This window comes from Trachurus japonicus, chromosome 21 (genome assembly GCF_045865225.1).
Source record: "Trachurus japonicus isolate A0001 chromosome 21, Traja_1.0".
In the NCBI taxonomy this organism is placed as follows: domain Eukaryota; kingdom Metazoa; phylum Chordata; class Actinopteri; order Carangiformes; family Carangidae; genus Trachurus; species Trachurus japonicus.
In genome coordinates this window covers 3,408,189-3,421,173 of record NC_140927.1, presented here as the reverse complement: position 1 = coordinate 3,421,173, position 12,985 = coordinate 3,408,189, and the positions used below count along the sequence as shown (strand labels likewise).

The 12,985-nt window shown below is 42.5% G+C and overlaps 1 protein-coding gene across 50 annotated transcripts in view; it reads right to left on the bottom strand.

Moving 5' to 3' along the window:
* The window catches only part of clasp1a (cytoplasmic linker associated protein 1a), a 132,727-nt gene that overhangs the window by 71,664 nt on the left and 48,078 nt on the right, over positions 1 to 12,985 (bottom strand). For all 50 annotated transcript variants that reach the window (XM_085765174.1, XM_085765175.1, XM_085765181.1 and 47 more), the window contains exon 8: positions 11,800 to 11,870. In XM_085765174.1, the coding sequence (XP_085621300.1) occupies positions 11,800 to 11,870 (71 nt within the window). The remainder of the gene's footprint in view (positions 1 to 11,799; positions 11,871 to 12,985) is intronic.

Sequence of the window (12,985 nt, the reverse complement as noted above, 5' to 3'; positions counted from 1 at the left end):
AATGTCTGGTCAAGTCAACCACAGAGGAAGTGTTTGTACTTTGCCAGCTGATGACCGACGTCTCTGAAGACAGTGTGTGTGAGGATTGATTTTTACGTTGAGTGAAAATTGATGGCAGCTGGATGTGAGTTTGTTTGTGGTGAATCATTTAACTGTCAGTCATTAAGGCTCTGATCTATTGGTTACTAAATCTTTTTCTTTATGATGCTGTCTGTAGATGAGCCAATCAGGGCAAAGGGAGACTTTACAGTAAGTAGCTCTATACCACACACTGGATTCAAGGATGTGCTGCCTTGTGTGACCACAGGGTGTCAGGAGAACTGAAACACACCATAAACACACTGAAGGAGTCAAAGTTGCTGAAGCTGCATTGACATTAGCAGAGTCACCAGTAATCCGCCTCTGAAGCACAGATTTATATAATAGAGAGGATTTTCTCTCCCCTCCCTGCACTCTTTAGAAACATAATAAAAGCCCAAAGGCATGAAGGATTAAGAGAAAGTTCTGGAAAGTTAAGTTCTCAGAACGGGGGGAGTCAACTATTGTTGTCCTGAACTCCTCCTGAAGGGGTGAGACTGTTTCTCTGATACAGCGTCTCTTTTCCTGCCTTACTATTAACATCTTCTCTCCCTTTGGTTTTCCTCTGCCCTCATCTCATCATCTTTCTCAGAACTCTCTCCACTTTCTCCGTCACTCCGTCCCAGTCTGGACCTCTCTGGTTTCTCCCTGGATCTCAGGGCGATGGGGTTTCCACCAGGCTGACACAGACCAAGGTTTAGCCACCACCAGCACCCTGTAGTGTTATATAAGAGACAGATGACTGCTGATCAGCATTATGTCATAACAGAGATGCCTTGTTCGGAGGCTGCCAACATGGCAGAAAATTAACCTTCTGGCTTCAAGTTGTGGATTAATCAAATAAAATATTTACCAGCCTGTGAATGCCTCACTTTGTCTCTCTTTGTATTTTCTCCCATTCTAATAAACCAAACCGTGCCTCTACCTGTTAGATTCGATAAGCGCTTGTATTTTTCCATCTCCTTCTGAGTGGAAACATAATGTTCAACATAACAACACCAAGTAAAAGTATCCACTGAAAACCACAAGTATCCGTCTCATACTAAAGAACTTAAAATAAAGAGGGGATTTTTTTTCTGTAAACAATCAATCAATTGAGAATCAATGAGTCAATCATATGAATGATTCGGTGCTAGAAAAAAAAACCCTAATGTCCCCATTTGTCAGAAACAGTCACAGGACTGTGGATGAAAAAAAAATGGAAGAACGTTCTCCAGTGTTTCAGACAAGTGAATACAAAACACAGCTGAGTGTGGGAGTGATGTTGTGATGTTATCACAGCGTGCACACACAGAGCAGGGACATTATAGCCAGCTGACTTCCTGCTGATTCCTATGGCACATGTGAATTTAGACCATTTAATTGGCTGAAGCCTGTCCCAGCTGAGGGCGCTGTCACAATCATGAAATATGAGTTGACGGTTAACGTAAATTGCCATATAAATAGTTGAGATTATCGATTGAATTGTCTTTTTCTGATTATTTTATACCACTATTATAGTATGAGCCTAAACAGTGTTTAATAATACACATACACCTTATGAAGAAGAAGAGCTCTTTTCTGGCATTAAACATTGGAACGTATAAATAAAAATCTCTGTTTGCCTTTAAGCTTTCTAACTAAATCCATGATGCTAATGAATGTTAGAAATTAAACGGATATTTCAACATTTAGGCAAATTTGTCTATTGCTATAATCCCTATAGTTTTAGAAGTAGGTTCATTACCTTTAATTGTTGGTGCAAGCTGTTTTTAGATCGGCAGAGATGCTAGCTGCTCAGCTAACGCTACGGAGGCTCATGGTATTTCTAGGTTCTAGGACCTGCACATTCACCATATGAAATAATAACGTATAATTATGTAAAATGATGACACATGAAGCAAATACTTGGAACTTCTTGCGCTTTTGAAATCACTCCGCCCAGCAGCCGTGTCTGAAATGTAGTTCCAGTTACGCATTTGCCTCGAAAACAACTCCATCTCTTAACATTCCATTATTATTTCATAGTGTGGTGTGGAGTTGTTGGATTGTGTATTTGATGAGTTTAATGAGGGAAAGAGCTCACGTCTCTGCCCCACCGATCTAAAAACAGCTTGCACCGACAATTAAAGGTAATGAAGCTACTCCTAAAACTATAGGGATTATGGCAATAGGCGAATTTGCCAAAATGTTAAAATATCTCGTGGTGCTCCTCTCAAATGGCGGCGGTGGCGGCGGCAGCGGCGACGACGACCGGAGGGGAACGTAAGTTTCACTTTTACCCACCACGTCTCTCCCTCGACGCAGAGGGGAAGGGGGGAGGAGGGGGGGCAGTGTTTCGTACCCATGCAGGGAAGTTACATAGTGCAGTTTCAGCCGACGCGACCCCGCTCAGGCTGCGGTGGCAGCACCATTCATCCTATTAACCATTTTTCTATCATTGCAATGAGTCTGGAAACATTATTTTAAGGCCGAAAAACTCCGCAATGTTACTTTAAACTATAGAAGAAGAAGGGGGTACAATGTGATGATGTCATTAAAAGAGGACCAGTCAAGCCTCAAACGGTGGAAAACTACAAGGAAATAGTGATGAAATGATGCATTAGGAGTTTGTTTTCACTTTTTGGTCCAGAGTGTTATGAAAACTGTCACTACTGTTACTTGGGATTTTAAATGAAATCTTTTAGTATAGTTGGTAAAAAGCAGATAACATACTTCTATTTCTCATCGTAATGATGTGACAGTGTGATGGATGAAGTAATGCAACAATAACATCAAATATGTCCAGTGCAGAGCAGCACAGCAGTGTTACTCCATGTGTTTGTGTTCTCAACCGTCTGTCAGTCAGGCTTTCCTAGAAACAGCAACAACATCACAACCACAAACATTTGCCATTTTTTTTCTCTGTTAACAGTCTGTGATCCTCCACTACGAGTCGAGCGCTTCACACACCGACGCTGTGTTTATGCAGCATCAATGAGGCCGCGCTGATCCCCACTGGATGTGGAAACGTTAAACAGCGAAGCAGCCTGGAAGAGAGTGGAGGCTGTTGTTTGTACCAACAGACACTGAGTAGAGTGTATGTGGTGGAGATAAGCCCAGTCTGAGGCCCCAGGCCTGGCACAGGGGCCACTCTGCTACTGCACTCTCTTATTGTGCCCATCAAAGACTCCCTTTAACCCCCACAGTCACATGGGCCGAGGGCTGCCTGCCCATTTTGCTTGGCAGAGTCCATAAGGAGGACAATCCCATCATTCAGAAGGCTGCATGGCCACACTTTATATCTCCTTCTATCTCACCCTGGGTGCCCTCCCAAGGCGACTGCTATCTGTGCTTCCTGATCTTCCACAGTGATATATCACACTGACGCTCCTGAGGTGATTAATAATGAAGAGACTCATGAGCACGGATCAGACTGATGGTGTAAAAGGATGAGTCCAGATAAAGACATTAGTCCCAAACCAACAATGAACCGATCCAGCTAACAACGGCCATCTGTGTACTCACTCTCTGATAGACCTGACTCCTCTCCAACTACTCTATTCCAACTACTACTCAATCACATCACTGAGCCACAGTGTAGCTCTGACATCATGCTCCTCCATCACCATGGGCGCTACATTATTGATTATCAGTAATGGGATTAACAGCGTTACTAACGGCGCTATACTTTTTTCAGTAACAGTAAAAAAAAAAAAAAGTTACTGTTTCCCCCATTAAAACGCTGCTACCGTTACTGACAATAAAATGCGCCGTTACTTGACTCTAGAAGTCCCGGCCGTCACAAAATAATACACCCATTGAAGTGTAGCTTATATACACATTTTTTTCAGTCCATCAACTAGTCAAAAAAAGCAGTGCGGCGGAATACTGAGTGAGTTGCTTAGTTCCAGATAAACAGGAAGTTAGGGTTATGGATAGAGGGTTAGGGGGGCGAGGGCATGTCCAAGTAATTTAACAAATTTGAGCATTTTATTTTTATAAAAGTAACACAATAGTTACTTTTCCTGTTGATCAGTTACTTTTTTAATGTAGTAATTCAGTTACTTTTGGGAAAAGTAACTAGTAACAATGACTGATTGCTTTTTTAAAAGTAACGTGCCCAACACTGTTGATTATTGAGGACTTGATCTCACACACACCAGCTTGCTACTCACTCAGCAGTTTGAACAGAAGGACTTGTGATATTCTATCTCCCAGTGTTACTGTAAAAGTGTCCAGTCAGCATAGGAAACACACACCGTCACCTGTGTAATAACAGACTTTTTGCCACTTGGGGGCGACAGAAACAAGTTGTGCAGACAACACCTGACATGACCCTTACACCTCCAGCAGCTACACAGCAACAATCATTTAGAGTCAAGGCCAACATTCAACTCTATTAGTCTCCACAATGTTCATCAGCTGGGTGTTTAGAGGTTATTCTATAAAACAGATGCCTGCTGTGGACAGGCAAATATATTGTGTGAGTGGTGTGAGAGTGAACCAGCAGTTGTCAAAATGGCAGGAAATATGTACGCATATGCTATATGCACAGATCCATGGAGATGCTAATGACAGAACAGAGCATTTTTACAGCTCCCAACACCACAAACAACAAATTAAACAAAATAAAAACCAAATATAGAAAAGTTCTTTCTTCACTATTTTTAAGCTGGAGCCTCTCCCACACAATGCCCAGCAGCCAATGGCATCAGATACACACAGGCACGCACGCACAAGCACGCACACACCCACACACGATCTGTAGACACATAGGAAAACACGTTAAGCTCTTTACAAAGCCGCACATTCACTCAGTGTGTGTGTGCGTGTGTGTGTGTGTGTGTGAGAAAGAGATGATCAAAGGAGTTCTTTAGAATAAGCATTCCTTCTTCTGCCTTCATCCCTCCTTTCTCCTACACACTCTGTTAACCATTTCCTCCACGAAGCACACACACACACTTACATGTACGCACTGCTCAAGACTCTGCAGACACGGTGGCTCCTCCACATCCATGAGACCAGCTGGCTCAGGAGGTTAGGTGTGTGGCAAATACTTTTACAGACAGATATCAATGTGATATGATGTTAATTAAAGGTACATTGTGTAGGAATTACTCCCATCTAGCGTTGCGGTTGCATATCGCAAGCAACTCAATTGTATTTTTCATGCTGCATTCACTTGCAATTGGGCAGACGGCAGACGGACGACAGCCGCTGCACGTAACGGCATAAACAAGCCTCTATGTAAACAAGTGGTCCGTCAGCACGAGGCAAAACAATACACGTGACAATATGTTGTCTCTGGGCGATGTGGTATTGTTTACCTGACCCACGTTTTACCGGCTTTCTCTGGACTTCTGTGACTAAAATGACATCTGGTTTGTTACCGACGGCCGTCTGCCCGACTGCAGGTGAATGCAGCATCAGTGTAACGCTCCATTCCTCCGACAGCTCCGGTGTCTCCGCTGAGTTTCCGTGGTTTCCTACCGTCACGCTGCCACTGAACGTAAAAACATGGAGACACCACATGGCAGCCAGCACCGAGCTTACCCGCTCCATGTAGATATGAATGATATGAACGGCTAATTCAGAGCTGAAAGGAACACTTCAGTTTGTTGACTTTTGAACAAAATAATCGATTTTCGTGAATAGATAACAGGAGAAGTTACACAATGTCCATTTGAAAAAAAAAAATCTATTATAAACTTGTAGTGGCTGAGAGTGGTGAGCAGACACTGACACAGCAGGGCTGAAGGTGACCAGTGCAGATCTGCTCTGCTCATCACAGCTCAACTCAGGAAAAGACAGACTTGCAGTGTTCACAGTGTTTATGTAACAGCGAAGCAGCACCACTGACTCTGAACGCAGCTTGCACACACACACACACACGCTCGAAAACACAAAGCCTCTGGGATTCAGCCAATTACAAAGACACTCTGTGATTGTGTGGTTGAAACTGAGCTTTGCATTGTATATATTTCTATAAAATATATATAATATATTCACAGAGCTTCCTGGCTTCAGGCTGACTGCCTCTCCTCACTGGTTATGGATCCCTCCTCTCTTTAAAGCTTGACTTTGCATTATGCATTGATTTGCTATAAATGGACCTTTACAGACACAGACTGTGACGGACACAGACACCAGCAGCTCCTCATACAGAAGTCACTTCATATGGTGGAAAAAGTCACTTCTCAGACATCTGATGTTCACAGTCAAAACTAAAACTCATTTTTTCAACATGTGACGACTTTCAGACCAAATGATAAACAGAGAGTTAGAATAATCATTAGTTAGAATAATCATTAGCTGCCTGAAGTGGGAACATTTCAAAGTGTCTGCGCTGCGTTCAAGATGCCGACAGACAACTGCAATCAGCACTGATGCTGCAGCTCCTCACTACTGAGAGGTAAAGTCATCTGTCTGTCTCAGATTGCATAACCAGCGCCGTGCACAGAGGAACTCAAGAAATCAGTGGTGCTGCATTTCTTTAATGATAAAGATTTCAGAACAGACGGATTAGTGTTCGCTCTGATTAGTTCCCTTCAATACCTCTGACACCAGCACCAATAAGTCATCTACTAAACACTGTAATCAGTGTTAACTCAATGAAGATCAGATCTGTACACTTTGTATTAGGTATGCATCTGTGCTGTATTATACTTAGAGGTTGAGGGTGAGAGTGACTCACTGAGAAATTTATCTTAAAGCAGCTGATTACAACTAATTCATTAGTGAGAGGACAAAGTTCAGACTGATGATCAACTTAAAGGAGTCCAGAGGAACAGAAGAGCTGCAGCCAGGTGTGATATCACACACAGACAACTTCTTTGACAGAACTTTACGTTGCATTCAGTGACTGCAGTTTCCATCAAACAGCAGTGAACTGAAGTGTTCAGTACGACAGCTCCGTAGGCCAAGTATTCCTTTGAGAGGGAAGGTCGAGTAATCCCAAATTAACCTGATTACATGAACGAATGGGGGGGGGGGTCATAGATTACATAACAAATTAGGCAAATAGTTTACTGGCTCTCTCAGCTCTCATCATCTCAGCCAGTGTCATGATGCTTTGGGCAAAGCTGAGGCTGGAGGTGCTGAGAAGGCAACATTTCACTGCAACACAACAACAACAACAATAGCAGCCTCCATTCAGTGCATCAACTTGGAGGTGACCCAGTCTCCTCAGGTAGCAGTGGGAGTAGAAGGAGGTGCAGGAGGAGGAGCTCTCCTCTCCACAGGACACGGTGAAAAACACAAATCGCAGCAGCAGAGGAGAGAAACACATTACATAAGAGAGTTCAAACTTTTATTTATTTATTTTTTTCTCCTAATTGAACCGACGCTCCGTATACGTGCAAGGTTCATCTTCTACGCGACGGATCAAATCTGCATCATCATGTTTCTGATCTGACCTCAGCCAAGTGAAAACAGTCTTACCTTCTCCAGCTGTCATGGTGCAAAGCTGCCGTCAGCTGTGAAGCCAGAGAGGAACGGTACTACACAGCTGACAGCTCAGTTCTCTCTGTAATCTCTATCCTATATCTCTCGCCCGCTGTTTACCTCTTGGTGCTGCTACAGAAATGGCTGCTTTGTTTTGCTCCGTATCCCTCCCACTCTCCCTATCTCACCCTCCACAGTCTCTCTACTCAATACCCCCCCTCCCCTCCCCTCCCCTCCCCTCCCCTCCTCCTCCTCCTCCCCTGTGTGACAACACCACAGCAGAGCTCTGCCCTCCCCCTCTGCCTCCATCTCTCATAAGCAGATCAGCATGCACACTACAAGTATGAGGATGAGACAAGAAGACGGAATTTGGGAATTAGATGTCACAGTCTTCACAACTCCAATCCCTTCGCAAAACAAGAAGTCCGATGTGTAGGTTCACCGCTCACACATAACATTATGAGCATCTGCCTGATGTTGTGTTGGTCCCTTCTGCTGCCGAATCCACAATAAACTGCTCTGTGTTGTGTGTTCTGACAGCTTTCTATCAGAAGCAGCATTTTTTCCCCTTCTTTTTTATTTATTTGTTAATTTGCACACTATTACAAGCAAGCAAAACAACTAAAATACAACAAACTGGATGTGCAGGTGAGATTAAAAAACACAGAGAGGTTTATAAAGGAAATCTCACCTCATGAAGACAAATAAAAGAGCAGTAAAAAAAAACAACAACAAGCAAACAACATGTGATGGGTGTGTATTTTACTACTTTTATGTTATGTGTAGGGACTACAGATGGAAATTAGCTGGGAGCTAAATCTGGTGCAACCATCTTTTCATTTTTTCCTTTAAATGATTAATGTAATTGCACATTGTCCCTTATTAAGCTAATAAACTAAACTAACTAAAACTACACCGAACAGGCATAACATCTATATCTACAGTGGCATGCAAAGGTTTGGGCATCACTCAGTCAATATCACTGTTAATGTGAACAGTTCAGCAAGTGGAAGATGAAATGATCTCCAAAAGACATAAAGTTACAGATGACAACAATATATTTTTATATTATTTTTGAACCTATCACAGCGTGTAAGTAGTAAATACCTTGTCTGATACCTTGGTCAAAGTTATCTGAGAGCTCAAGTCTCCTTGTTTTCCCATTCTTTTGCAGGCTGCTGCTTTGTTTCCATGTACACTCTAAAACTGTAGAAAACAAAAATAATACACTGATATTGGTAAAAAAAAACATTGCAACAAAGTGTTTCATGTTTAAAGGTATAATATGTGGGAATTCCCCCCATCTAGCGGTGCGGTTGCATATTGGAACGTATTCTTGATGTTGCATTCATGTGAAATTGGGCAGACGTCAGACAGACAACAGACGCTGCATGTAACAGGATAAACAAGTGGTCCGCCAGCACGAGGCAAAACAATACAGGTGTGACAATATGTTGTCATGGTGATGTCGTATTGTTGACCTGACCCACGTTTTACCGTCTTTCTCTCGTGGAGTAAAATGACATCCGGTTGGTTTGCCGACGGCCGTCTGCCTGACTACACCTGAATGCAACATCAGTGCCTCCGTCCTTCCTCCTTTCTATGGTTACCTACGGTCACGCTGCCACTCAACGTAAAAAATGGCGATGCAACATGGCCGCCTCGGTTCGGTGCGTCGCCCACTTATGTATTTGTAACGACTTGTAACAACTCATTAGAGAAAGCTTTCATTTGTATGCGGGTGTGATTCCACTAAAGTGAAATACGTATTTATGAAAGCAATATTTGATTTTTGCTAATAAAAAGCCAAATAAGTTACATACTGGGACTTTAACTTTATGTCTTTTTGAGATCATTTCATCATCCACTTGCTGAACTGTTCACTAATTTTACCCAAAACTTTTGCATGACACTGTATGTGGTTGTAGATGTCCACACACATTTGGCCACATTGTTCCAACTGTTATCACTTCCTCATCACCTTTATCATACACCATCCCTGGTGTTTGTCTCTCCTCTTACCCTGAGTTTGTCTCGGAGGAGTTAGCTCATAGTGGCACTAAGCTGAAGGCCCATCCACACTAACACGCAGGCAAAAGGATTTAAATTAAAATGAGCCATCATCTGCAGTCACAGAGACAATTTCAGCGAGGCCGTGAAAAGAGAAACGTGGAGCCGAGCGGCTGACGGTGATGAATGTGGAGCTCAGATATCTAATAACTGTTGAAATGAGTCACGTCTGCATGTTTCCTGTCGACTTTTCCAAAAGAACTTGCCGCGGCTCCGCGCAGGAGAATTAAAATGAAGGAGAGACGACTGCAGGGGACGGCAACAAAAAGAGATTTATCTTTATTCATTAGGACTCATATTCTGCAATATCATAACTTCTTCTTAAACCAATCGAGGCGTATCAAAAGTCAGCATCTTGAAATTAAAGCACATTATCGAGCAATATCTGGAGCAGTCACACATTCTTTAACTGGTGTTAGAAGCTGTGATGTGATTTATTGGATTTTATCCTTAAAAGTCTTCTGTGCTTTAGTCTGATTAAGTGATAAAAATAATTAGTGATAGCAATGGGGCTTTTGTGAGGAGCTAGTAATCGGTTACAAGGGTTCTTGCTTGGAGCAGGTGGTGGTGACTGAGCTTCAGACACTGGTATATGAGTGGAGTTAGATGGTTAGCTTCTAACTCAGGTGAAGAAAAGGCCGGTGGTGTTTCCTGTAGACTGTAAATTCTAACAATAGTTATGTAGCAAATGTAAAATACCAGTAGTTAGAACAGTGTTAATGTTTTTTGGTTGTGAGAAAGACGGTAAAACCTGGGTCAGGTAAACAATACAACATCACCATGACAACATATTGTCAGGCCTGTGTTGTTTTGCCTCGTGCTGGTGGACCACTTGTTTACATAGACGCTTGTTTATCCTGTTACATGCAGCGTCTGTTGTCTGTCTGACGTCTGCCCGATTTCACGTGAATGCAACATCAAGAATACGTTCAGATATGCAACCTCACCGCTAGATGGGGGGAATTCCTACATATTATACCTTTAAAAGTTGCCTTGTACAATCTGGCAGAAGGACAGTCGATGAAAAGTAGCTTTTTAAGCTAATTCGGGTGCATTTACATGTGTTTTTTATGCAATGTTTATTAATGTGCATTGTCCCTTTTCAAATAAACTAAACTGAAACTATGTAAAGCATCTTTGAGAGCTATAAAAACACTATATAAATAAAATGTATTATTATTATTTCATTTATCCTGTTTTTAAATCCTCAACATCATGTCTGACATTCATCAGAGCAGCCCTGAGGTTTCAGACTGGATCTGTGAAGTGATCACATTAGCAGATAATCTGAGCCGAACATCGACCCCGACCACAGGTCCAGGACCAGATCAGGTATTTTCTGTTTTGTTACTTTGTTACTGCTGTATTTATGTTGAGCTGTCTTTTCTATTGTACAATGAGGTGCCATGTCAAGACCGAAATAAACTAAACTAAACTAACACTCAGAGGCGAACAAATACTGGAGGAAACATCTGCATTTTATACATTTGCATTACAGATGTGTCTCTTCTGTCTATTTACAGTATATTGATATATTATAGTTAGAAGACTCTGCTCTGTCTTCAGCTTCACAGATGGAGACTGGAAATGTCCAATGGACGCCAAAGTCCTGTGGAGAAGACTCATCCACTCTACCTCCTGTTTGTCCTGCAACCTGTCCTCCTTTCCCCTTTAACACACACACACACACACACACACACACACACACACAGACTCAACATGGAAAATACTGTCTAACCGGAGCTGACACGCCCAAACGGAGTGTGACAGGAGTGTGACGGAAACAGCTGACTACAATGCAGTGACGACTTGATGAAAATGAAGAAGACTGCCTCTTAGCTCATCAGAAAACTGTTCCGCTGTCACAGATGACTCTTGAATTTCACCCCGCACCACGAGACAAACAACCACAGACCCAACAACACTGTCCTCAGTTCACCACCTCCTACTGAGACTACCACAGCTCTACATAGTGTCCACTGTGCATCCCACTGTGATCAGTGTGGAGGAAAACAACAGAAACGATGACGTGAGCGATGACAGGATTATTAACGCCACGACAACAACACATATTCTGCATTTTTGCATCTTCTGAAGGAGATCAACAAATGTTTTCTTCACGGATGCACAGCAGAGCGTCGTAAACAGGAGCAACAGTGAGAGACAAACAGACGGAGGAGGGGCGACAGACCAAAATAACCTCACACACACACACACACACACACACACACACACAGGTGGACTCACCTGAGCCAGAGGATGAGATCATGTTCCCGGATCTTTGGACTTCATCGAATTTGCTGAAGATTACATTCAACCTATAAAAGCAGACAGAGAGCACAGATGAGAAGAATGCAAACTAGCCATGATTTATATGTAGAAGAAATAAAAAATCAAAACAAAGGGTTAGGGTGTGAGACAGGAGGCAGAGGGGGGGGTGGACAGTAGGAACCGTACTCCTGCTCACTGCTCCATCCATCAGTTGAGAGGTGAGACGTCTCCCTCTGCTCTGTGCAGCAGGGACGGCCAAGACCAAAATAGACAGTGTCCAAAAACTGCCACATAGATGACAAACTGTACTGGGGCCAGAGAGGGGGTGTGGCTGGGGAGACATATGGGCCATGGTAACGGAAAGATTGGAAAAAATGGAACAGAGAGATAGCTACTGTAGAATATGATAACACGTTCAAACTTAAACTATACACCATCACTTCCAGGACTTGTTGTTCTTCTTTATGCTGATGATAGTTCTAAGTGACACTGGCTGAATGTTTGGGGTTGTTGTGAATAAATGTGGGTCCAATCAGACGCCTCACTGATTGCATGATGGATAAGCATTCTGACTTAATGGGACAACAAGGAGTTTTGGAAAGTGAAGTGTTCACACTACATTTACCATGAGCCTCCACATTTCCACCACTAATAATAACAAAATAACGATAAAGACAAAACGATATATTTATTGAAAATGGACCCATTTACAAGTGTGGGTAACCTAGATTCATCCACATTAATATGAGACTTTTTTATAACCAAACACAAACTCCTCCTTGTCCCTTTAACAGCATTTTTTCACGCCTACCTAAAACTTTTGCACAGTGCTGTATTTGAATGTCCATTTAATGATAGGGTGACGTTCCTTACGTTCTTTATATGTTCAATGTAAGCGCACACATGACTAACTGCATCCCTGCATGATGGAACAGTCCTTCTCTGACCTTGTAATGGTTTCATCTGACTGCAGTGATTCTGTGTCATTTAGAAAAGTGACTTTGAGGGAAGTTAATGGTGGCAGTGAGGTCGACTAAACTTACCAAGAGTTGATTATGAAATCTTTAGGTATTAAACACAGGATGCAAAAAAATCTTTTTTGTAAACTAGTATGATGGACTGATTTCTACTGTGAGTAGATGGGAGTCTGTTATCTGACACA